This window comes from Pseudochaenichthys georgianus, chromosome 19 (assembly GCF_902827115.2).
Source record: "Pseudochaenichthys georgianus chromosome 19, fPseGeo1.2, whole genome shotgun sequence".
Lineage (NCBI taxonomy): Eukaryota > Metazoa > Chordata > Actinopteri > Perciformes > Channichthyidae > Pseudochaenichthys > Pseudochaenichthys georgianus.
The window spans coordinates 6432425-6458348 of NC_047521.1; the positions used below are offsets into that span (position 1 = coordinate 6432425).

General features: G+C 44.2%; 2 protein-coding genes across 5 annotated transcripts in view; both read right to left on the reverse strand.

Annotated features, from left to right (window-relative positions):
* Positions 1–2377, reverse strand: part of st6galnac (ST6 (alpha-N-acetyl-neuraminyl-2,3-beta-galactosyl-1,3)-N-acetylgalactosaminide alpha-2,6-sialyltransferase) — a 60129-nt gene extending 57752 nt beyond the window's left edge. For both annotated transcript variants that reach the window (XM_034108044.2, XM_071206709.1), the window contains exons 1-2: positions 2140–2377; positions 727–1048 (exon numbers count right to left, since the gene is read on the reverse strand). In XM_034108044.2, coding sequence (XP_033963935.1) covers positions 727–854 — 128 coding nt within the window. In that variant the 5' untranslated portion in view covers positions 855–1048; positions 2140–2377. The remainder of the gene's footprint in view (positions 1–726; positions 1049–2139) is intronic.
* A 2699-nt stretch (positions 2378–5076) lies between these two features.
* Positions 5077–25924, reverse strand: part of cep131 (centrosomal protein 131) — a 35860-nt gene continuing 15012 nt past the window's right edge. For 2 of the 3 annotated variants that reach the window (XM_034107649.2, XM_034107648.2), the window contains exons 18-30: positions 16507–16632; positions 16294–16410; positions 16041–16070; positions 15598–15700; positions 14155–14356; positions 13636–13743; positions 13063–13180; positions 12831–12905; positions 7438–7580; positions 6597–6774; positions 6270–6466; positions 5651–5711; positions 5077–5532 (exon numbers count right to left, since the gene is read on the reverse strand). In XM_034107649.2, the coding sequence (XP_033963540.1) occupies positions 5461–5532; positions 5651–5711; positions 6270–6466; positions 6597–6774; positions 7438–7580; positions 12831–12905; positions 13063–13180; positions 13636–13743; positions 14155–14356; positions 15598–15700; positions 16041–16070; positions 16294–16410; positions 16507–16632 (1530 nt within the window). In that variant the 3' untranslated portion in view covers positions 5077–5460. The remainder of the gene's footprint in view (positions 5533–5650; positions 5712–6269; positions 6467–6596; positions 6775–7437; positions 7581–12830; positions 12906–13062; positions 13181–13635; positions 13744–14154; positions 14357–15597; positions 15701–16040; positions 16071–16293; positions 16411–16506; positions 16633–25924) is intronic. The other variant, XM_034107650.2, reaches the window with a different exon arrangement.

Sequence of the window (25924 nt, forward strand, 5' to 3'; positions counted from 1 at the left end):
TCTGTTATGATGATAAACTGAAGCAATTTCTAAATTAACCCAATTAAGTGAGTTTTAAATCGTCCTACTTAGTTTATAAGGAAATGATGAAGAGGAACAAATTAAATGATTTGAAAATGATATCTATGTAGGCGCTGACGCTGTTGGTGGTTCTAACAGACATTTAAATTAAATATGTGTAATGGAAAATGCCATATATGATTTTCTTACCTGGAGTTCTGCCTTTTTGAACAGACTTTTTGAGTCCTAGCTATATTGTCTGCAGTTCTAGGGTTAATATGATTGTCATCGGTCTAAATTAGATTTCAAATGATTAACTGTGTATGTAATGAAGATCATATGTGGGTTGAATTCATTTTCATAACCACTGTCTTTTAACTGATTTAAATACGAAACTGGGCTTATTCATCAGAATGTCGTATGACTTGACTTGACTTGCTTGACTCTCACCACAGTGACTTGGGACTTGCTTGATACTTGTAGGTCAAGACTCATGACTTGCACATGTAGGACTTACTCCCACCTCTGCTCAATACTGGTTCAGCGAGCTGCGTGAGACAGGATGACAGGATGGGCTGTCAAAACCCCCCCTGAAGTGACCAGTAATGCCGGGAGTCAGCATTTTAATTGCCCGTACAATATGTCAGACTGCCAGAACAATACAAACCTGTCACTTCCACTTTCAGCTCATTTGCAAATCAGTGTGAGCGTGGTCCCTTTGCTCACCTGCTAAGTGTGTGTGTGAAGCGATGGAATGTGGTCAGAGGCGTCTCCAGGTTCAAACACAGGATGTAGACGCACAGCAGGGAGCCCGCGGTAACAACCCCGAGCAGCAGCTTCTTCTGGAACGCCATCCGTGTCAGGTAGTGTGTGTCCTCGACCGGGGAGCTATGTGTGTGTGCCCTGCCCTCCTCTCCTGGAGGGACATGAGGATGGAGGAGGAGAAGCCCGGTGTCTTGTGCTCAGGACTTTTGATCTTCCAGGAGTTGGAGGGTGATGGATTTAATTAGCTCACAATAGGATCCACTCTGGGCTTCTCTCAGCACAACTACAGTGTGAGGGAGACAGAAAGAGAAAGTTGAAGGGCAACACCTCGGGGGGGGGGGGGGGGGGGGGGACTTTATCGTCAACGGAAGTAATCCCTTTTTAATGAAACCCTTGAACACTTAGTGAAGAGTCACTTGAAGTGTGACTTCTAGACTTATGTCGTGTATGTAATGAACTTACTAACTTATTGTATATTATTATCTGACGTGTTTCTTGTAAGATCACCAAGGGCATACATTGAAACAAAATACAAGGAAGCAGACACTAAACATGACATTGCAACGTGTTCAGCCCCCTTCGAAGTAAATCCTTTACAGCCTACGTGAAAACATACTTGGCACTCGACCAGATGCTGAAAAGAAACGCACCCAAGGAGCATTTAAACATCCAGCATGTGGGACACGAGCTGAACAGAAGTGGCAGCTGATGGGAAAACAACACATGCAGGAAGTCAGAAGCTCCATCTTAGAGGACACTTCTTGTTTCCGCTCTCCCTGCAAATGTATGCCCCTGGAGGTCCCAGCAGATATTCAAGACATTAGCATCGACCCCCGAGCACCACCTTGTTCTCCACTTCTCACCTCCTTGTAAGTGTAATAAACAAAGCCCAGGGCCATTCTGTGAGAAATATCTAAACTAAGTCTTGAGCTGCTTTTCTTAAGTCCTTCAGAGTAATCACTTGATAAGTGGGTCAGGGAAATAATAACAGCGCTGATGACAATGTGAGTGGTACCCTTTCCCAGCTTGTGGAACTGGGTACATGGGGAAAGGGTACATGGGGAATGGGAATAATGTGTTCTAGGATCCAGTGATAAACCCAGCTCTGATAACGGACACAATAAGGGAAACAAACTCCAGGGAGAATTCACATTTTCCACACATAAAATAGCTTTAGCAGATTTCTACTGGATGAATGACAAACACGTCTCTAAAGTGCTCCAAGCTAAATAAAAGGCAGGAAAGGAAGCATACAGCACCAGACTGTGACAAATCATGAGTCTTCCTTTAGTCAGAGGACTCCTCTGGAGTCACCGTCTAACACAAACAAAGCATTCAGATAGAGAACAGACGGACACAGACACATTCTCTTACCAGTAGAAGTCCTCTGGTGTCTGGAGTCTCAGTGTTTCTCGCATGCTCATGTATTCCTCTAAGTTAGGAGCTCTGCCTCTCCTCTGGTGAGGAGCGTCTCACTGCCAGCCTCAGCACTGTATGGGCGGGACCGTTGTGAAATGAGCAACAGCTGCTGGCAATTGGTCAACCCCCTCAACTCCACAGCATGAGAGGGCTGGAGGAAGAGAAACCCACTCTGGGCTGCAATCAAATCAGACATGAGCAGACAGCTCGAAGGATCTTTGCTATGCGGGAGACCCTGGATCACCACACACACACACACACACACACACACACACACACACACACACACACACACACACACACACACACACACACACACACACACACACACACACACACACACACACACACACACACACACACACACACACACACACACACACACACACACACACACACACACACACACACACACACCACACACACACACACACACACACACACACACACACACACACACACACACACACACACACACACACACACACACACACACACACACACACACACACACACACACACACACACACACACACACACACACACACACCAGAGGTGACAAGCAGGAACATGCAGGCTGAATTCCCGCCACACAGCTGACAGCTTTTTAAAGAGGCTCTCTGCACATCCAGTTACAGTCACTCCAGCCAGCAGTCAGCCGGGCCCTCGGAGCCCAGTGAGAGCCAATGCCGTGGGTTCCTGAGTCAAGTGAAAGGAGGAACACGTTTCAGTACGCAACACCGGTTGCTTTGGCAGTTTGAGGAAGTGAGCTAGCTGGAGGGCGAGAAAAGAAAGAAGGGGAAGAAGGAGGGGAGAAGTGAGTCAGCGCTGGACATTATTCCAGATGTTTAGGCTGAAACATCCCAGAGGTGGTTTTAACACGGCAAGAAAAAGGCATCTCGGACAAACTCATTTCTAAGAATTGGTTGACAGATATTTCAGGAATTAATTTAAATGCAGTGAATAAATCATGTGAGGCTCCAAACCAACAGCTATGTTGGCTCTTAGTTTGGATTCCGCAGGGTGTTGTGATTAAAGACACTTCTTCTTCTTCTTTCCCAACCCGTGAGTTATGGTCTGAGAGAGCAAGGGATGATGGGAGGGCGGGCGGGGGTCAGAGACAAACAAACAGTTGTCTGTTTTCACACAGCGAACACAAATGAGACACACAGCGCGTCTTCCCAGCAGTCTTTGCTTTTTATTTTCTCTTCAGTCACCATCTTCTTCACAGTTTTTCGAACCGTCGCCATGATTAACAATAAAAACTAAACTAAATCAAGATAGGAAAACAGTGAGGTCAAGAGACACTGGTACATGTAGAAATTCAACAAGCTATAACCGATGACAGCTGGAATGGTTTGTATACAACGTTACAAATAAAATAAATAAAAACAAAAAAAAGGTACATCTCTGGTCAAAATGGGAGGAGTGGTGGCACACAAACACACACAAGGCAAGGTGTGTGTGTGTGTGTGTGTGTGTGTGTAGGACGGTCGAGCGTGAGGAATGCCAACAAACAATTCCTCATGACTCATGACAGAATCTCAGTAAGTGATCCTGAAACTCACAGTGACACATATCAACCACTTTTATCTTGCGAAAAGATATATTTATATAAAAACGTATATTTATTTTACATTCTCCTACATTTAGGAGGGTTGAAAGTGGTATTTGGCTCTTGTGACTATCTGATATGACGCCTCAGGTCAGAAACTACATTACCCATAAAGCTGCACTACATCACACTTCATATGAACCCTTTACATCGTGGCTCGGACGCCTTCCATGTCAGAAAAACCGGACATACTGTATTTAAACCATCTACTAATGGCATAGTTATAGCGTTTTAGCACGGCAGTTAGCAGTTCTGCTAAGTAACTGTAAAACACTTATTGTGTCGACTTTGAAAAAGATCCTTGCCCTTTCTGAGGACCAATAACACGACAAGAGGGCATCAACAGTGCGACATTGGAACATAAATAAAGAAAAAAGGAACAGAATAAATATTTTCTGATGTGAGGGTCTAATGTTGGGATCCTGTTGCACCTAAATAACAGTTTCTCTTTCAGCCCCCGCACCCCTCGCTAACTCGTGCTTTGGATCGTTCTCGCTGAACTCGTATCCACAGAAAGTGGAGACTTGTTGTGCCTGGCTTCAACCCTAATCATTGTGAGGGTTAAGGAATTAGACAAAAACTAAATTTAATAAAAATGCAGATTTGCAAGTGCTGAGGGGAGGCGTCTCCGGAGAGGGTCAGGAAACAGAGTATCCAAAACGCAGATCGTTTCCGTGTGCGACTCGAGGCCCCCTCTCACCGGTGGAGTGTGATGCGTTTTGTCACAGCGCAGCCTCTGGATCGGAGCGGGCGAAAGCTATATGGCTTTTAACATACCTCTGGTCACATGCCTTCTCTGTGCATTCCTTCTTCTCTGCACCCCCGATCCTCTCTCCTCTTGCTTCTCCCCCGCATTCAGAAACGTTCTCTAAATATCATCCGTCTTCCGCCTCAATCATGCCGTGTCCTTTTGTGTAACCAGTGTTGGGAAATCACTTTGTACGTCTTGCTTAGATCCTACCTTTGCTTTGAGACACACATAACAAACTGCTCAGAGCGAGGCCACGTCATAGATCCTGTAATTAGCACTGGCCTTGAGGAGGCGCTGGGACCAAACGCATGACTCTGCAGATAGAAGGGGCAGCATGAGTACAAACAGGAGCTCATACGGCCGCTCGGATGCCCAATGGCTTGTTTGAAGTGGTCCATCTCCCACTTTACACCAGCACAGGCCCGGGCTGGTTTCACAAGCATCTGGAACTGTTCTATGTGGCAGCCCTGTGGGGAACATTGAGGAATTCCTGCCCAAGAGGGAGGGGGAAAGGGGGGGGGGGGGGGGGAGTACAGTCACAAAAAGCTGCAGCAATCCTCCTTTTGAAAAAGGGAAGAAGAGGAAAGCGAAGTCCAACCATAGTCTATTCATCAGGGGTCACCTGGTTTGTGGCATTTAAATTAGGGACGCTCCAACACAACACATTCCTTCATGCCTGGAGAGGCGGGGCTAAACATCGAGGCCCAGTTCATGTCCCTATTCTGTATGAGGTAGGACGGGGTTCAGCCACTTGTTCCACAGGTTCAGTCTTGCTGTCAGGAACAACATCCAAGTGAATACAAACAAATCAGATGAGGGCTCGTGCGACACAAAGGATAGAGCTCAGAGCAGAGGGGCAGAGCGGGGGAGGGGAGGGGGGAGGTCCAGGCAGATGAAGCCCTCCTGTCAGTCACTTCTCCAGCAGCTGCTTCCTCTGCTGCTCCCACAGGGCCTCCAGGTGATCCGCTCTCTTCAGGGCAGCCTTTCAGAGGAGAGAGCCATATATTTATACATGCCGTCAGTCGTCTCTGCACAACCGTCTTCTCTCATGTATCATGCTCTGACAGAAAGAGGCGCCTGTGTGTCGTTGCTTGACTCACCTCGTGCTGCTTTCGGAGAGTATTGACAGTTTCTTCCTTCTTCAAGATGGCCGACTTCACTCTGGCAAGTGGCAGAAAAGAGGACGTTAACAAGGGGAACTTAAAGAGAGATTTAGGTTCGCAAATACTTTCCCCCTAGCTTGTGAACCAAATATGTTAAATTACATTAAGGTTATTGAGGCTGACGTTTTTGGGTCAACTCCTAATGCTATGGTGGCTTATTTCAAAACAGAAAATGTCTACCAATATTTAAAATATCTTTAAAGAGTTATGACCAACATACTGCTAAGAACAAAAGCACCACTTGAGCTCATTTATTTTGCATTTATAAATGGCAAAGGCTGTATAGCTCAACGTACGTTGTTTGTAAGTGTTCATCACCTTTTTTGTTTTGTTTTTAGAAATTCCCTTCTCCGTATTTAAAAACACATCTGAGCCTCATTCTGTCCCAAGGTGACACATTACCAGGATTAGACATTTGAATAGATGTGTACATGTCAGTTGACCTAGCAGGCTCTTATAAACCAGTGGTTTCAATCTTAAAAGATGTTGTTCAAAACTGAATAAAACGATTTATTCAAGCCTAAATGTTATTGGGTACTCTTTCCCTCCACCTTACCGCTGGTGGACTTCTGCCAGCTCCTCCTCCTTCTCCCTGGTGACTCTCTCCACCTCGAGCCGTAGCCGAGCTCGCACCTCTGACACCTCCACCTTCATCCTGCGGTTCTCCTCCTCCGTCACCACCAGCCGCTCTGCAAACTCCTGCCTGATCACCTCGGCCAGGCTGCGGCGCTCGTCCACCAGCTTGTCCCGGGTCTGAGCAAACACGTCCAGGAGTCATGTCATATGGAATCTCCCACTCACACCACAAGCTGCTAACACGAAAGGTAAGAACATGGACCTAGAGGGTTTTATAAACCATTGAGAAGAGGGCTTTGCTCCTTACCTGTGTGACGTCTTCGGCCTCCTGTCCCTTCTGTCTCAGCGCGCCCTGCAGTCTGATCAGCTCTCCCTCCGCCTCCACCTGATGCTTCCTCAACTCCTGCTGTTTCTCCACGGCCGCCCTCTCAGAGCGCTCCAGCTCCCTCAGCTCAGTCTCATACTTTTCCCTCACGCGCTTCACCCTGAGAACAGAGGAACATATTTAAGTGACTTCTTGGAAATATCTATAAAAGACTATTTCTCTAAATAACTACACAACATATCTTACTTCATTGAAAAGCACCAGAAGAAATAGAAAAGAGAGAACCTTATTTATTGTCATTAAGAGAAGCAATAACTTAACACATTACAAGGAATGGGTTAAAAGATGATAACATATAAAGAATTGATTTATTTAATTGTTTTTTCCCCCTCTTATGACTTGTGGATTGTTATTTAATGTTTTTGAGTGTAAACTGTAGATCATTTTATTATGTATGCCCTAAAACAAACTAGGATTTGCAAAAGTAAAAATGGGAAAACATGGAAAATCTATAAGTCCTCAAGGGTCAAATCAACATCCTCTTTATATGTAGGACAGGTCTGAGTCAGATTAAGGTCAAAAGGTCATCCAGGTCTCACACACACACACACACACACACACACACACACACACACACACACACACACACACACACACACACACACACACACACACACACACACACACACACACACACACACACACACACACACACACACACACACACACACACACACACACACACACACACACACACACACACACACACACACACACACACACACACACACACACACACACACACACACACACACACACACACCTGTTGTCAGCTGCCCTCTCACACTCCTCTTTGTCCTTGCTCGTCTCCTCCTCCAGAGTCCAGATGGCGAGCTCGATCTCTTTGTCGCGCTCCCGCCTCAGACCTTCTTTGAGCTCACGCTCGCGGCTCAGCAGCCACGCTTCCTGTGAACACACACACTGTCTGTCTTGGCTGCCTTATGACCACGCACACACATAAAAAGGTAATAACACACCCAGGTTTAGATAAATGTGGAAGTTTGTCCTCATTGGTTAATTCTTTACAATTAACAACTGACTTGTTTTATTAACAGCCACTGACTCATGAAATGTGTTCTTCCTCATTGCATGTGATTTACACCCAGAGGGTTTCATCCACCACAGCCTGCAGCAGCTCGGATTCCCATTGGTTTCTCACCAATCATTACATGTTCCTTTTAGATTTCTAAATACGATTGTATTACTTTTAGAGCCGTCTTGTTTGGGCCCTAAGCTACATGGTGGAAATGTTAACTCGATAAGAATCGCAGCCTTGAAACCTTCTGGACGGTCCAAAGTTGAGGCTGATATCTGAGGGTGACCTTTCTTCTGCCATGGGGGCGGGGCCCCTCGCAGTGTTGGGAAAGTTCACTTTCTACATGAACTAGTTCAGTTCACAGTTCACACATTTTAAAATGAACTAGTTCAGTTCATAGTTCATAATTCAAAATGTTGAACTAAAGTTCATGGTTTCAAAAATGAACTAATTTATAGTTCATAGTTATTTTTTCAATACGTTGCTGCGAGCTATTATTTGTCTCCTGTACGATGTTAATGGGCCATTTCAATTTTTACAATATCCTCAGAGGCCCGTACAAGTTATTGACCTCTGCTTAAAAAAACTAAAATCACAGCTCATTCATTTCAGTCTGTGCAAAGAAAAAGCAACCTCTTCATCCAGATATCTCACCATGACTCGCGTATGCATGCACGTGCAGGGTGTGGCGTGACCACCAAAACAGAAAGATAATTTATGGACACAAGATGTGTGCAAATGTATTTAGTTTCCTATCCATGTGAACATGATTTAAGTGTGGGGGGGGGGGGACCTAACCTCCTCTAGAGGGGTCCGGGGGGCATGCTCCCCTGGGAAGATGTGTTGCACTTTGAGAGCAACATTAGGAGATCTATGGACACATCTCTCAACACCCAAACACAACTGTAAGCAGATTTTCTTTTAATTTATGGATATTTGACAAATCACTACCCTTTCAAACTGTATTCTTCTTTATTAATAACTGTCATATAGTATTTTATACCTGTTTACTTTATTCTCTTATTTTTTTATAACTATAATGATCATATAAAGATGTGCCTTTACCTCACTGGTTGGAGAAAAAGCTTCTTATATTCGTTAGCATAGCTAGCTAACCAGATGCTAATAACAACAAAGTTATTGACTGTATGACAGATGAGCAGATCGCCACTGGGCTTTCAACTAAAGACACAGACACGCAGAAACTGCGGCATGTGTATGGACTTATCGGTACTGCAATTTCTGAAGTGCTGGAGTGGCGTTCTGGTGCTCTCCGTCAGAACTGGACCCTGTCAGTGGAGACATATACCACGTGATGACACGTTAGGCTCGTGTTGTGTTCAAGGACCCTGACCTTGGCCAGGAAAAACAGGCACTCGCTTGTTTAATTTTTTTGCGGTCTAGATTTCTTTCATTTTTTTATTTTTTGCGTACGTGTTTATAAATTACCTCGAGGGCCGTACCACATTGTCTCTCGGGCCGTATACGGCCGGAGGTTCCCCACCCCTGCCGTAGAGTCTCACTCTGAGCGAGTGCTGCTGCAGCTGCTCTCGGCTTCGTCCATACTAATTCATTCATTCATTCAATGCTCGCCGGTTCCGCGGTTCCACAGTGTTTGTTGTGAGGAGTCTGATATATTTAGTATATTTATATTTTAGTGCGACAGCCAGGGGTGACAGGCGCGTACGCGTCACAGGCAGCTTGCTGTTGCCAGATTGGGTGGTTTTCCGCATTATTTTGAAGCCTGTTTACGGTGTGTTTTAACTGGGTTTTCGGCTGAAAGGCATATGAAATCTGGCACACTTTTGAACGCCGTTATAATACAGTGCTGAGAATGAACGCACTTTTGAACGCCGTTATACAGCGCTGAGAATGAACGCGTTCTCAATTACGTTCATCTAGCGGAAATACAGTACGTTCAGTTCACGTTCGCCCAAAATATGAACGCGTTCAGGTACATCACTGGCCCCTCGGCCTTGAGACAACCTGCCTCAGGCGATGAGGCTGGCAGAATCATTAACACTCTGATATATGTAATATGTAATGTAAAGCGCTTTGAGCATTTGGAAAAGCACCAAAATAAATGTAATGAATTCATATTATTATTATAATGCATTTCTGGGTTTTCCCTTCCTGAAGTGTGTTATATAGATTTTCTTTCTCCGTTTACTTCTGTGAACATATCGACATTACTGCTTTCAGGCATGAAAATCACTCACCTTTCAGCGAAATTCGCCGTTTTGAATCCAAAATAGGTCGTTTGTGCGATTCATGTAGATCTGCAATACAAATATTTTTGGGGTATGGGGGGGGTCTGGGACCCGGAGTATTCCTGCCTGTCGGCTCTGCTGCTCCGCGATGATGGTCTCGCTTCAGCAGCCACATTACCTACGGGTGCGTTCGTTAATATTAACTGTGCGGTCCGGAGTCACTGTGGTACTGACTGGACCGCTGGTGAACAGCTGTTAGAACGGGCCGTTCAGGTGTTCAGAGCAGAGCTCCCTGTCGGAGCGCAGAACGTGATGTGCACTGAAAAGTTTTTCTGTCGCAATATTATTGTTGAGCTAGCTAGCTAGCATACATTGTCACTATGTGCTAACGTTTTCTAATAGTTTTGTTTTCTTAGGCTATAAACGGAGGTGGTATAAGTATAGATCTTGTACTTGAGTAAAAGTAGAAGCACTCAGATATTGTACTTGAGTAAAAGTAGAAGTACTCAGATCTTGTACTTGATTAAAGTAGAAGTACTCAGATTTTGTACTTGATTAAAAGCAGAAATACTCAGATCTTGTACTTGAGTAAAAGTAGAAGTACCAGAGTGTAGGAATTAGAGATGTCCCGATCCGATCACGTGATCGGGGATCGGAGCCGATCACGTGATTTTCAAAAAATCGGGGATCGGGATTTTTTTTTCTTTTTCTTTTTATAATTTTTTCTTTTTTTATTTAATATTACAAAACAAAAATGACCATGTTCACGTCTTAAAGTCATCCTGAGGACTTAGTTTTGGTTTAAAATTACACAACATCATGTATGTGTTGCTTTCTTTGGGCTTGTTTTCAGACCTGGTTGCTTATTTCTCTCAAATCTGGCAACAGAGTGGGCAGGGTGCAGTGTCTAATAGTAGCAGTAAGCTAACGAAAGGCTACGTTCAGCTGGTGACTCGGGAGTCGGGACAGAGAAAATGTCAGGAGTTTGGAAGTATTATGAAATTGAAAGCGAAGGCAGTGTAACAGCCAGATGCAATGTTTGCAAGGCGGAGGTTCCGTGTGGTGGAAAGAACAGAGCTACGTTCAACACGACCAATCTAATACGCTACCTGAGAAACAAACACCAACAACAACACAACGAGTGCACAGCGGCCACTCAGGTAACGGCACTGAAACAACAGTGCCAAAAAAATAACAGCCAAGATAGCTTAATTTATCGCGTTGGATGACCAGCCGTTATCTGTTACTTTTTTTTCTCTTAATGCATTGCATAAAGATCGGATCGGGAAAAATCGGTATCGGCAGATTGTCAAAATCAAATGATCGGAATCGGATCGGGAGCAAAAAAAGGTGATCTGGACATCCCTAGTAGGAATACTCTGTTAGTAAAAGTACTGCATTCAAAATGTTCCTCAAGTAAAAGTAGAAAAGTATTCTCATCAAAATATAGTGAAAGTAGCGACAGTAAAAGTAGTCGTTGTGCAGATTGGTCCATTTCAGAATAATATATATGATATGTTTTATAATGATTGATCATGAAAGTGTTCTCAAAGCTGGTGAAGGTGCAGCTAGTTTGAATGACTTTGTATACTGCAGGGTAGCTTGTGGATTCACTCCAGGTGGAACTAAAGTCTGATTTAACACTTGATTAGCTTTCACATCATTCATCCAGATCTGAGAAGTAACTAAAGGTATTAATACATGTAGTGGAGTCAAAGTACACCATTTACCTCTGAACTGTAGAGGAGAAGAAGAACAAAGTAGCAAAACATTGAAATACTTAAATAAAGTACAAGTATCTCAAAATTGTACCCAAGTATAGTACTTGAGTTTATGAATTTAGTTACTTTACACCAGATGCCATAAAGATAGAAAGACTCAGCCTTGCACAGAGGCATGACAATAGATTTTCAAAATGCTCAACAGCGCTGCCAAAATTATAAACTGACTGCTACACAATTAAAATAAATGCTTTTATATATTTCTATTAGATGTGACTCTTTAGCGTTTCTGTTATTATTAACTGCTGCTTTAGTTGTTTTGACTGCTAAAATCCTCTGTTATTCCTCATTTTAAAGCCGATATTCCGTGGGGTCGGGGGGCTCGGGTCCTTGTCACCTTTTCCATACCTGATGAGTTTGCATCCCTGATAATACTTAGTAAGGAGGCCATCATATTTTTGACTCATGGCTGAAGTTAAGTTTCTCCAGCTCTCCCCAGGTTGGCAAAAAAAATGCATCTCAAAATGCATCAGATTGATGCTTTAAAATATGGAATATTCAAAATGTTCTTCCGGGGGAGCATGCCCCCGGACCCCCCTAGAGGGATAATATCCTTCTCACCTTTTTCACCCCTGACCCGTTTTCATGCCTGTGCTTTACTTTCATATTTTGTAATGTTTTTTTAATACTTTTTGTATCTTTATCATAATTTGCCTTCTCTCTACAGTATTTTTGTGTCTTTGTGTTCCAATTAAACCTTATTTTAATATTACTTTTGTTTGGCTTTCTATTTGTATGTTGTCTTGAATCCTGCTGCTGCTGCTTTGCTTTTATGTCAGATCACTTTGTAAACTCTTTTTCAAAAGGTGCTGTATTGATAAAGTTATTATTACTATTCTTTAAGTACACAGTTGAAAAGCACAGGTTGCTCTCACTCTCCTGCACTCCACAGAGCTGGACACGTGCCACCTCCCTTAGTCACGATGGAAAATAGATTTTTGGCAGGAGTCCTCGTCTCCTTCTCTTTTACATTCGTAATGACGTTAACAACCACTGAACTAGAAGCTCCAGAAAGATGTGCCTGCATTGGTGATAGATGGGCCTATGAGCACAATGCAGGACATTCAGTACTCTGTTACACCTCAGTGTGAACAAAAGAAGGTCGAGTTTAGACAGAATGCCAACAAACCTCTTTTTTCTTGTAGTTTTCTTCCCAGGTCTGCTTTTCGATGTCAATGCGTTCGTGTAATGCCTTCATCTCCAACTAGGAATACAAAGAACACTCAATTATCTTGCTGCGTTACCTTGTTCTGGATGGATGTTAGCAGATGTGGAGATACTAACGAGACAGACTTTATTTATGGGTTCTGTTAAAGTCTATGGTTAATGATACTGTTATTGCGCCCCATGTCGCTCATTACCTGGTGTCTCCTCTCCTGTCCCTCTCTGCTCTTGTCCAGCTCTTCTCTGAGGGCTCGTCCAGCAAGAGAGTTGTTCTCCTCCAGCTGACTCCGCAGATCCTCCAGCTCACTGCGATGCCTGCCACACAAACAGAAAGAAGAGCATTGAGAAGTAGAACCCAAACAATCGTTTTGGCATTTAGTCTACCGTTAACTGACTTTTTGTTCAATATTGTTTCCTTTTAATGGCATTTAATAGAGCTCACATTAGTCCTCTATGTTTTAAAGGTCACTTGGTGCCTAGCAGCTGTGTTAGAAAGAATATATAAAGGCTACATGTTCCCTGCAGGACTGAGACTTTGTGCCAGAGCATGATGGTGGGTACAACAGAACAGTTCCTCTACTCTGTAACACACAACCTGAAAGCAGTTCCAGTCTAATCCATCTTCAGGGTTTCCTGTCAACAGTGTGCCAGCATTACCCAACCAGACTGGAACCTAACTGCAGTGTGTTCTTGATTTCCCACTGACTCAGCCTCTTCTGGAGACCTGCATGATGGCCAGCTACTGGAGCACTGTGGGGAAGATTTCTCACCTTGCAGCCAGCTGAGCCAGCCTCTCTTTCTCATCAGACACCTCCTTGTAGAGCCGCCTCCTCTGCTGCTGCAGGGACAGCTCCTCCTCCTGAAGCTGCTTCTCATATCTGACAAGAAACAAGAAAAAACACATTTATATGAGACCGGCTGGCTGGTCAAATAAATAGGATTTATTTCGTTTCCAGTTTGTTCAAAATGTCCTAATGTTATCTTATTAGACCAGATGTGTGAAATTGTAATCAATTCTCAATGTATGGCCTACATATTTGTTCTATGAGGTCAAAGTGACCTACCGCTTTGACCATTGACAACCAAACTCAAAACACTTCATTTCCAAGTAACAGCGTGTGCCCAAATCTTAGAAAATGATATTAAGAACCTTCTGAGATATTGCATTCACAAAACATTGTGCAACAGCTACAACTGTCGCCAGCACAGAGCCATAAAGAGGCCCAGTATAGTAGTGTATGACGTGTGTTACAGTGAAAAGGCCTGCACTGATGATGTGTCATGCCTACCTCTGTTTGGCTAGGTCCCTCTCTCGCTGACACTGCTCCTCCTTGTCCCTCTCCAGCTGCTGGCGGAGCTCTTCACACTGCCGGACGTAGTGCTGGGCGGCACGGTCGTCTGCCTGCAGCAGCTCCGCCTCGTGGAGCGTCCGCAGCTTCTTCAGCTCCTGTTTGTGCTTGGAGATCAGCTTCTGGATCTCTGGCTCCAGGCCTGAGGGAGGAGCAGGAACATAATATAGTTAGTGTTCAGCGGCTGGTCGGGGCCTGCATGAACTTCACGGCTCACTGGATAACATTTGCTCGGGGGAAAATTGGGATGACTCATGTTAAAAATAATTCTGGAAGATGAGACAACTGTAAGCAAACAACTCTGGGTTCTCAAGCCTTGTGACTGTTGAAACACTTCATCAGCACTGGCTGACAACTGTCTGTGACTTTACATTAACTCAGCACCTCACAGGCATGCAACAGGGGAAGAACACTTTATTCATGCTGCCCTGAAAATACATGCTCCATTTTCAGCTTCTCACTGCAATGACAGCTATACAGTATGTTTTTGCAAAGGCATTGAAGCCCTTATCTACGCTCACAAAACAACCCGACTTGCCAAAGTTGCTGGTGTAAAGCAGCCTTGGTTAGTTTGTTTGTGTTTGACTTTGGTGAACACTAACTAAACAAAGTGACAGAGTGAAAATATTCTGCCAAAATCATGCACTTCAACTGATATGATTCTTTTTGGATGGCCTAAATGTTATTTCTTATTCTAGATAAACTGACTATGGATGACCTCATACAAACCCCACTTCAAACCATCCATTCAACAAGTTGGAAAATGCAACAACCGACAACAAGTACAATGGATACATTTACTGATCATGTGCCCAAATAAACAACATTTTAACCCTAACCAACCAAACCAAATATTCTAAATAGATCGTACACTTCAACTGATATTATTAAAAATGTTTGCAGTGATTAGTTGCTCACCGTTTCTCTTGTTTGTTTCTTTCAAACTGCCTTATCATAGGTTATAAACTGGCTATGGATGACCTCATACAAACATCTGAACTATCAATTTTACAAGCTGGAAAATGCAACAGCCAGTTTAATAGATACATTTACAATACTTTAGTTTATTTTCTAATCCAGCGTCCAAATAAACAAACCTGTTACATGCGACAGACATTGCAATGTAGCATGTGTGTTTGCGTTTGATGGCATGCTAAGCTACCAGCTGATGGAAGGTAAGAGACTTAGAACCAATGTGAACCCTGAAAGGAATCTGAGGTCACATTCCTGCTAAAGGATGCACGGCACCGGCACAGTAGAGGATTGTGAAGAAAATAGGTGTTATCCCCTAAATTGAGTAGAATTACAGAGCATTAGTTGACCCGTGTTTGCTTCCTGTTGGTGTACCCTGATGGTTTAATCTGAGCCGAGGCTGTGCGGTACCTTTAACAGTGATCTCTTTGATCTTCTTGGTTTTCTCGTCAATCCATTTCTCCCGGCGGATCTTCTCCGTGGCGCTCATTAGCTCTTTCAACTTCTTGATTTCCTGTGGAGGGAGGAGGCGGCTTTAAGGTTGTGGTTCTGTGTCAAAGTGAAGTGGCACAAATAGACTAGCAGCAGGGTGTTTGTGTTGTTTAAGGAAGGAAGGAGTTTCACACAGAGACAAACAGTGACACATTCAAGACCAACTCCAAAAACACCACAGTGGTTATAAGAGGAAGACGACAGCTTTATCTAAATCTAAGCATTACTGAAAAAAGAATGACTCACACGCAGACAGGCCGTCCGACAGAAGTTGTGAGGGACAGACAAATGAAAGGGAAAAGGAATGACAGAGTGAGAGAGATGATCGTGCCAAGGATGACTGTGAGAGGAAAACAAGTTACCTCACACAAGGGACCCAGAATTTGCCACACCTAAAGTCCAGAAAAAAAAAATGTATAGACAAGGACAGAGAAAGACGGCAAAAAAAGAGGGAAAAACAGAGAAAAGACGGTTAAACAAAAGCAGCACGGCAAGAAAGCAACATGATCACACGAGATGCAAAGCAGAGAAGCAGAAGGCATGTGCAGCGAAAGCTCGCCCTGCACATGCCTTTCATTTCATTATTACATTATCACTGTTGAAACCTATTCTCACCATCTCATGTTGCTCCTGCATTTGTGCAATCTTCTTGGTGTACTTTTGGTCCACCTGCTTCAGTTCCCCCACCACTCCTTCACAGCGCTCACTCAAAGACTTTTTGTCATTGATCAGCTGAGAAAAAAAAACATATTTTAGACCAAAAGTCATACCAAAAAAAATGTAAGAAAGTTTGATGAAGGTGGGATCAGATTGTGTGTGCACTCCTACCTGATCAATGAATGTCAGGTGTCTCTCGATGGTGGCTTCATATTGTTCCTTCTGGAGCTGGAGGTTTCTGTTCAGCTCCTTCTCAGTCTCCTTCACGTGTCTCACTGTGAGCTCCCTCTGCTGGGCCTGAAGGTGAGGAGAGGAGAGGAGATGAAGAAGATTAACACCCCTGAGGTCTAAGTATTTTGTATCTACAGCAGCTAATAAGACCGAACATGTCTCTCTATAAAAGGGGAACACCATCTCAATTAACAAATTCCGAAATGCAATTTCCATGGCCTAGGGCAGTGACCACCAACTGGCGGCCCGCGGGCCACATCCGGCCCGCCAGACATTCTCATCCGGCCCGCACGACGGGGTGACTGTGGCGTTGGCGGAGCAGTAACCACTGTGTGCAGTATCGGAGTCCAACAGAGAGGCAGGAGCTACGGGACACTGCTGGTGATGACATTGTTGTCAGCTGCTGATACTGCTGCTGCTGCAGCTTGTGGCGCCTGCTTCGATGAAAATAACTTTCTAATATCCATAACTTTATAGGCTATTAGCTTAAAACTCATCAGGCGCTAGGAAGGTTCACTTCTTCTTCAGGGCAGGGAAAGCTACACAGTACGCAGGCTAATGTCCCGCAGCGGCTGTTAACATGTAATCTCTTTGCGCCTATACTTCAGGATATACGGTAGTCTAGGTTGCTCTCTTGAGGCTGTGAAACGCACGCACAGTGAGTCTGTGTAGACCTGGAGCATGAGGTCCACTGTTCGTTAATGGCTCTGTATTGGTGTTATGTACGTTGATGGAATAAATCAAGTTAACAGAAGATAAACGTCGTGTTTATTTGTAGTAGACTAACATTGGTAGCAGAGGATGGTTAGCAGAAGATGGCTACTGCTAACTACAAAGTTCCACCGAAGTTCGGCGAATCCCGACCATACGAGTGTTGGAAAAATGAAATCGCCATTTGGCAGCTGGTTACTGAACTTGATAAGAAGAAACAAGCCCTCGCCGTTGTCCTGGGGCTGGAAGGAAGGGCAAGGGACATCGCCATGGAAATACCCGCTGTGGATTTGAACAACGACAATGGTATGGACACACTGCTAGCAAAACTAGATGGCATGTTTCTCAAAGAAGAGAGAGACCGCGCATACGATGCTTACTCTTTTTTTGACTGTATCAAAAAGGAGAGCTCCGTGTCCATGGCGGACTATGTGATTGACTTTGAACAGCGATACAACCGAATGAAAAAGTACGACATGACTCTTCCTGACGCCGTGCTAGCTTTTAAACTTTTGGACACGGCTTGTCTAGACGAGAAAAATAGACAAATGGCGCTGACTGCGTGTACAGATTTAACGTTTGCTGCAATGAAGTCCGCGCTGAAGAGGATCTTTGGGGGGAGAGTGCAAGGCGGCACATCAGACGGAATACACGTTAACGATGAAGCGTTATTCACAGAGCAACGCTCACAAGGAAGATTCAGACGTCCAACAACGCAGCAGTTTGGACAAGTTGGACAACAAAGGCAACCGTCACAGGGTACCAACCCACTGGTTCGGTAAGAGATCAAAATGTGCTATATGTCAGAGCACGTTCCATTGGGCTAAAGACTGTCCTCACAAGAGTAGCGAACAAGTAAAGCTAACTGAAGATGGAACAAAGGTAGAGGAATGTGACATTACACTGTTTACTAAAGCCTCACTGTCTGAATCAGAGGTATTCCTAACGGAGTCTTTAGGGACGGCTATCATTGACACTGCATGTACCCGCACAGTGTGTGGAGAAAAATGGTTGGACAGCTTCGTCGCTGATCTCAGTCAAAGTCAAGTGAACCAGATTGTGAAAAGTGAAACTCCAAGCTCCAGACCATTCCGTTTTGGAGATGGAAATATAGTGCATTCCTCCAGAATACTGCACCTGCCTGCCAAAATAGGACAGACAAAATGTCGAGTGGAAACTGAAGTAGTCAAAGCTGATATCCCACTACTTCTGAGTAAGACTTCACTGAAAAGGGCAGGAACCATCTTGGACATGGAGAATGATAGAGCTGTGATGTTTAAACAGAATATCCCTCTTGAACTCACCAGTTCAGGACACTACTGTATAGATATCAGAGACAAGGACACAGGATTGAATCAAATTGAAATGAAAGATGAGGTCCTTACAGTCACAGAAGACAGCCAGAATGAAGATGAGGTCCTTACAGTCACAGAAAATATGACCGCAAATGAGAAACACAAAGCTCTCCTGAAACTACACAAACAGTTTGGTCACGCCTCCGCAGAAAGACTACAGCGACTCCTCCGCAGTTCGGGAAATAAAGACAAAGATTGTGACACTATTTTACAACAAATAGTACAGGAATGTGACATATGCCAGAGATACAGCAAGACCAAGCCGAAGCCTGCTGTGGGCTTGCCTCTGGCTTCAGAGTACAATGAAACGGTGGCAGTGGACCTGCACGAGTTGGAACCAAGTTTATGGTACCTCCACATCATTGACCAATGTACACGTTTCAGCGCTGGAAGCATCGTGGAAACAAAGAACTCCTCTGTGATGGTGAACTCTTTCCTTCATACATGGATCAGCGTCCACGGCCCACCACGGAGACTTTACAGTGACAATGGAGGAGAATTCAACAATGCAGAGTTCCGTGACATGGCAGAGAACTTTAACATTGAGACAAAAACCACGGCTGGATGCAGCCCCTGGAGCAATGGGCTACTGGAGAGACACAATCAGACCCTCACCAACATCATCCAGAAGGTCAGACGGGGAGTGGATGTGACTGGCAAACAGCCCTAGACTGGGCTCTCATGGCTAAGAACAGTATGCTCAATGTGCACGGCTACAGTCCTCATCAACTGGTGTTTGGCCAGAACCCCAACCTTCCTTCTGTACTGGTTGATAAACCACCTGCGCTAGAAGGTACCACTATGAGTGCTAGAGTAGGAGAGCACATTTCAGCCTTGCATGCCTCTAGAAAAGCATTTACTGAAGCAGAGTGCTCAGAAAGGATAAGACGAGCACTACGTAAGCAGCTCAGACCCACAGATGAGAAATATGAGATGGGTGACGAGGTGTATTACAAACGAGCTGAATGCACTGAGTGGAAAGGACCAGGGGTAGTTATTGGTCAGGATGGTGTTTTTGTGAGGCATGGTGGTTGTCTAGTGAGAGTGCATCACTCTAGGCTTTCCAAGGTGAACACAAAGGTTAATGAAGAGCAAATGGTACAAAATGATGCTGACACAGAAGCAGGAAGTGAGCAAGGTATAAACAATGCAACTGGTAGTTTAGACAGTGAGCAAAATACAGGGAATGAACAACAATTGGGTGACAGGGAAGCCAATACAAGTGAAGCGATCGATCCTCCAAATACTTTGAGTAGCGTAACACAAACTGAAATGGCGCAGAGGCCTAATGCCCATAATAATCCTGCCCTTCTGCAGGTGTGAGTTTAAAAACAGGACAGACTGTAACATATATGAACAGAGGTGACAATACTCTACTTAAAGCAAGAGTCTTAGGGAGATCAGGCAAGGCTACGGGGAAATATAAAACCTGGTATAACATGCAACATCTAGAGAATGATGGTAGTGATGGGCAAAAGGAATCAATTGATATCTCACAGGTTGATGATCTCAACATTGAAACAGAAGACAGAGAAGCTGATGTACTTGTAACCAAAGACATCTCATGTGATGCAGCTAAACAGGAAGAAATAAAGAACTGGCACAATAATAATGTGTATGAGGAAGTTGAAGATGCAGGGCAGAAATGCATTTCCACCAGATGGGTTTGTAGTCTTAAGGACACTCCCAAGGGTATAGTGCCTAAAGCCCGACTGGTTGCCAGAGGTTTTGAAGAGCTGAATATTCAAGATTTACCGAAAGATTCCCCGACATGTGCCCCAGATTCACTCAGACTTATGTTATCAGTGATATGTCAAAACCAGTGGGAAGTCCATTCTATGGACATCAAATCTGCATTCTTGCAAGGTATGGAGCTATCCAGGGATATTTATATCCGCCCCCCTCTAGAGGCAGGATGTCAATATGTTGTATGGAAACTAAAGAAATGTGTATATGGTCTTGCAGATGCCTCACTATATTGGTACAACAAAGTGAAGGAAATCATGCTGAGTACTGGTGGTAGCGTGTCACAGGTGGATCCGGCAGTCTTTTACTGGTTGGATGAGCAATGTAAGGTCACTGGGGTGCTTGCGTGTCATGTAGATGATTTTCTTTGGGCAGGCTCATCAAACTTTTCATCCAATGTGATCCCCCAACTGCAGTCTGCATTCAAGGTTGGGCGTGAGGAGCATGAAAAGTTCTCCTATGTAGGAATGGATTTGGTAACTGTTAACGGTGAAGTTCAGGTACATCAACAAAGTTACATCGAGAACCTGGAGCCTATTCCCATACAAGCAAGTCGGGCCACACAGAGAAATGAACCCCTCAACGAAACTGAGAGAGAGCAGTTACGATCAAAAATAGGACAGATCCTATGGGTCGCTAAACAGACAAGACCTGATGTAATGTTTGATTCATGTTGTTTGGCTTCTAATATAAAAGGGGCAACAGTACAGTCTGTTCATGATGCTAATAAGATCATCCGTAAACTAAAGTCTGAAAAGGTGACACTCAGATTTCAACATCTGGGAAACAGTGATGCTTTGAACTTGATAGGTTTCAGTGATGCTTCATTTGGAAACCTCCCAGACGGAGGCACACAGGGAGGTACTTTTATAACACTTATGGGAGAAAGAGGGAAGTTTTCCCCCCTCTGAAAATCAGACGAGTGGTTCGCAGTACCCTTGCAGGGGAAACTCTTGCCATGTCAGATGGGGTAGACAATGCAATTTTTCTAGCCACACTATTTTCTGAGCTCACTACTGGAAATGTTGGACTGAATGCACCCCCTGTACTCTGTGTGACTGATAACCACTCTCTGTTCGATGCGCTCAAGTCCACAAAACAAGTCACAGAGAAGAGACTCAGGTTGGAAATCAGTAGCATTAAGGAGCTCATACAGAGCAAGAGGATCAAGCAGGTGCGTTGGTCAGACACAAAATCTCAGCTCGCTGACTGTCTCACAAAAAAAGGAGCTTCAGCTCTTGTGCTCTCAGTGAAGGACAATGGGATCTGGGTTAAAGTGTCTGTTGAAATGGAACTTTGAAAACACCTTTGTTTATGTATTTGTTTCTTAAATGTTTCCCTAATTTATGTCGACTACTCAGGGAATTTAAACATTTTTTTTTAAGTCACTGTATGATTGTTTTATGATTCGTGCAATGTAAAGTTATTTTTGTTTAGTTTATTTCTTTAAAAAGATAGAATGAGATTGTTAAAGGAATGGTATGCTCATGACACTCATTTTTTAAAAATTATCATCCGATAAAACAGACCAGTCTCTGCCAGTCTCTCTTTTTTTTTTTTTAATCCGATGACATTATCAGTGATTTTAAACTGATTATATACCGAAATAACATCAACACTGTGGGCGCCGCCATTTCCCGGACGTGACGTAATCCATGCATTTGGTTTTCGAAGACACGTTGATCTCCATGTTATTTACTGTAGTTTCTCTCTTCAAATATGCCTCACTGTATCGCGAAATATTGCCATAATTCGGATAGGAACAATCCACGGAATGCTCGGTTCCATCTGTTGCCAAAAGGTAAGCATAAGAAGTACATTCGGAGGCAGTGGCTAGCGAAATGTGGCCGGCCCGAACCGAAAGATTCACAGGCTCATGTATGCAGCGAACATTTCACATTTCCGGACGACTACTCTGAGAGTATGATAAAACATAACATGGGATTTAAAGAACAACCATTACTCAATGGAGATGCAGTACCATCGGTCTTTCTGGTGTCATCACCGACCAGGACACCAGTTCGGCCAGTAGAGAAATCGCCCTCTGCAAGTGTGAAGCGACGGAGGAGCAGAAGTAGTGCTCGGAGTAAGAATAAGGTATGTTATAGCGCATTTCCATTGCAGCGGCTAGCCCCGTTTTAACGTCCTTTAGCGTCCAGGCCAGGACAGTTTTTGGTGGCCTTTCCATATAGCGTAGTACCGGCTAGTGTGTATTTCCCCCCAGTTTTTCCGGCCCCATAAAATCGTGATTCTATGGCCAGGGACAACGAAGCTGAGTATGCTAAACTAGAGAGGGAATCGCTAGCAAGGGTGGTACTACATGCATACATATAGTATCTTATATCATTTTCCCATTATACACACATGCATTTCCAAACATTTGGACTACCTATGTTGCAAATGTAATATCTTTTCAATTTACACACGGAATCTATTGCACGTCTGTCCGTCCTGGGAGAGGGATCCCTCCTCTGTTGCTCTCCCTGAGGTTTCTCCCATGTTCCCTTTAAACTGTGGGTTTTCTTCGGAAGTTTTTCCTTGTACGATGTGAGGGTCTAAGGACAGTGGGTGTCGTATTGTCATACTGATATGTATGGATGAATTCCCCCATCCAATCTCTTCACATTGGTCAAAACTTGTTCCTCTGCTGACGAGTCCGAACTGAAATACTCCACCATATTTCCGTGTGTTGACAAAGTGAACGCATGGATGACGTCACGACCATCACGTGACTACTGAAAATGGCAAACATGGCGGCGGCCAGACGGAATATAAAGGTCTTGATAAAAAAGAGCTATAAAATCATTATTTACCGGGGAATATCGCTGATTTCTTCAGGGTATGGTTTAAACATAACGTTTCACTAAATACTGAAGTTTTGATTAATTATCTAATGAGTGGACCATTCCTTTAACATGTAATCTCTTTGCGCCTATACTACAGGATATACGGTAGTCTAGGTTGCTCTCTTGAGGCTGTGAAACGCATGCGCAGTGAGTCTGTGTAGACCTGGAGCATGAGGTCCACTGTTCGTTAATGGCTCTGTATTGGTGTTATGTACGTTGATGGAATAAATCAAGTTAACAGAAGATAAACGTCGTGTTTATTTGTAGTAGACTAACAGCGGCTGCCTCTCTGGTGGACTCCGGTACTGCACATTACTCCCGAGACATTTAAAAAAAAAAAAACGTTTACATTTTTTTTTTTAAGTGAAACATCCGGGGCTTGAACCCAAGTAGCAACCCCCTAGCGCCGCCACTGGTGTGCACACTGCACAGCGCTGCAGCATGTCTGTGAGCCAGATAGATGCAGTGTGTCTGTGAGGCCCCGCCCCCGCACCAGATGAGAGAGAGAGAGATCTCTTTTACGTTTATGTAGCATTTATTTATTGTCGCAATGATGACATTTCATAACAGGATCAAATCAAAGTGAATGGCCTGCTGCTGCTGAATGCATGGGGCAAGTGACTGGAACAAGTCATTACATCATTTCAGATAATAAATAATAATTCATTCTATTTAGGGGCGCCTTTCAAACCACCCAAGGATACCTTACAATTCATAACATATTCCAAGGAAAGGTTTTAAGACAGTACAAAGAATGCAGTCCGGGTGATGTGTTTTATGTGCAGATGAGAGGGAGCTGTCCAGAATGACACCAAGATGTTGTGTTTGAGTTCTTGATAAGCCATTAAAACAATAAAACAAGTGTCTCCTGTTCCCCAAAACATACCCATCTGTTATGGAAAAAGAAAGTATTCTAAAAGTAATCTGAATACGTTTTTTAAGACACGTAACTGTATTCTGATTACTTTCAGAGCATGTATTCTGTATTCAGTAACTGATTACATTTACAAAGTAACCCTGCCGAGAAGTGATCCTTCGTTAGCGTGAAGAGTCTGCTAAGCTTTATGCGGGGTCCCCCCCCCCCCGGTCAACAACTTCAAAATGCTGGGCTATATAAAAACCGCTGGATAGTGTCTATTGGATACATTTTGGCCCTTGGACAAATGTAGTTGGTGATCCCTGGCCTAGGGAAATCAATATTTTGAACATTAGCTTGTCCCTCAAAGCCAGAAACCAGAGAGGTAATGCTATGTTCACAGAACGACACGGCTACAGGCCATTTGAAGTGAAAGCCGGTTATATTAAGCTACAAACACTAGTGGGGGTGTGGCACCGACAAATCAAGGCTGAGCTGCAGAAACATCAACTAATCAGATGTTTTCAGATCACAATGTTTGTTTTGTCTAAAAAAATAAATACAGGTTTTAGCTACACTGAACAAAAATATAAATGCAACACTTTTGTTTTTGCTCCCATTTTTCATGAGATGAACTCAAAGATCTAAAACATTTTCTATATACACAAAATAACCATTTCTCTCAAATATTGTTCACAAATCTGAAATAATCTGTGATAGTGAGCACTTCTCCTTTGCCGAGATAATCCATCCCACCTCACAGGTGTGGCATATCAAGATGCTGATTAGACAGCATGATTATTGCACAGGTGTGCCTTAGGCTGGCCACAATAAAAGGCCACTCTAAAATGTGCAGTTTTGCTTTATTGGGGGGTCTGGGGGGGTCCGAAAACCAGTCAGTATCTGGTGTGACCACCATTTGCCTCACGCAGTGCAACACATCTCCTTCGCATAGAGTTGATCGGGTTGTTGATTGTGGCCTGTGGAATGTTGGTCCACTCCTCTTCAATGGCTGCCAAGTTGCTGGATATTGGCAGGAACTGGAACACGCTGTCGTATACGCCGATCCAGAGCATCCCAAACATGCTCAATGGGTGACATGTCCGGTGAGTATGCTGGCCATGCAGGAACTGGGATGTTTTCAGCCTCCAGGAATTGTGTACAGATCCTTGCAACATGGGGCCGTGCATTATCGTGCTGCAACATGAGGTGATGGTCGTGGATGAATGGCACAACAATGGGCCTCAGGATCTCGTCACGGTATCTCTGTGCATTCACAATGCCATCAATAAAATGCACCTGTGTTCGTCGTCCATAACATACGCCTGCCCATACCATAACCCCACCACCACCATGGGCCACTCGATTCACAACATTGACATCAGAAAACCGCTCACCCACACGACGCCACACACGCTGTCTGCCATCTGCCCTGAACAGTGAAAACCGGGATTCATCCGTGAAGAGAACACCTCCCCAACGTGCCAGACGCCATCGAATGTGAGCATTTGCCCACTCAAGTCGGATACGACGACGAACCGGAGTCAGGTCGAGACCCCGATGAGGACGACGAGCATGCAGATGAGCTTCCCTGAGACGGTTTCTGACAGTTGGTGCAGAAATTCTTTGGTTATGCAAACCGATTGTTGCAGCAGCTGTCCGAGTGGCTAGTCTCAGACGATCTTGGAGGTGAACATGCTGGATGTGGAGGTCCTGGGCTGGTGTGGTTACACTTGGTCTGCGGTTGTGAGGCCGGTTGGATGTACTGCCAAATTCTTTGAAACGCCTTTGGAGACGGCTTATGGTAGCGAAATGAACATTCAATTCACGGGCAACAGCTCTGG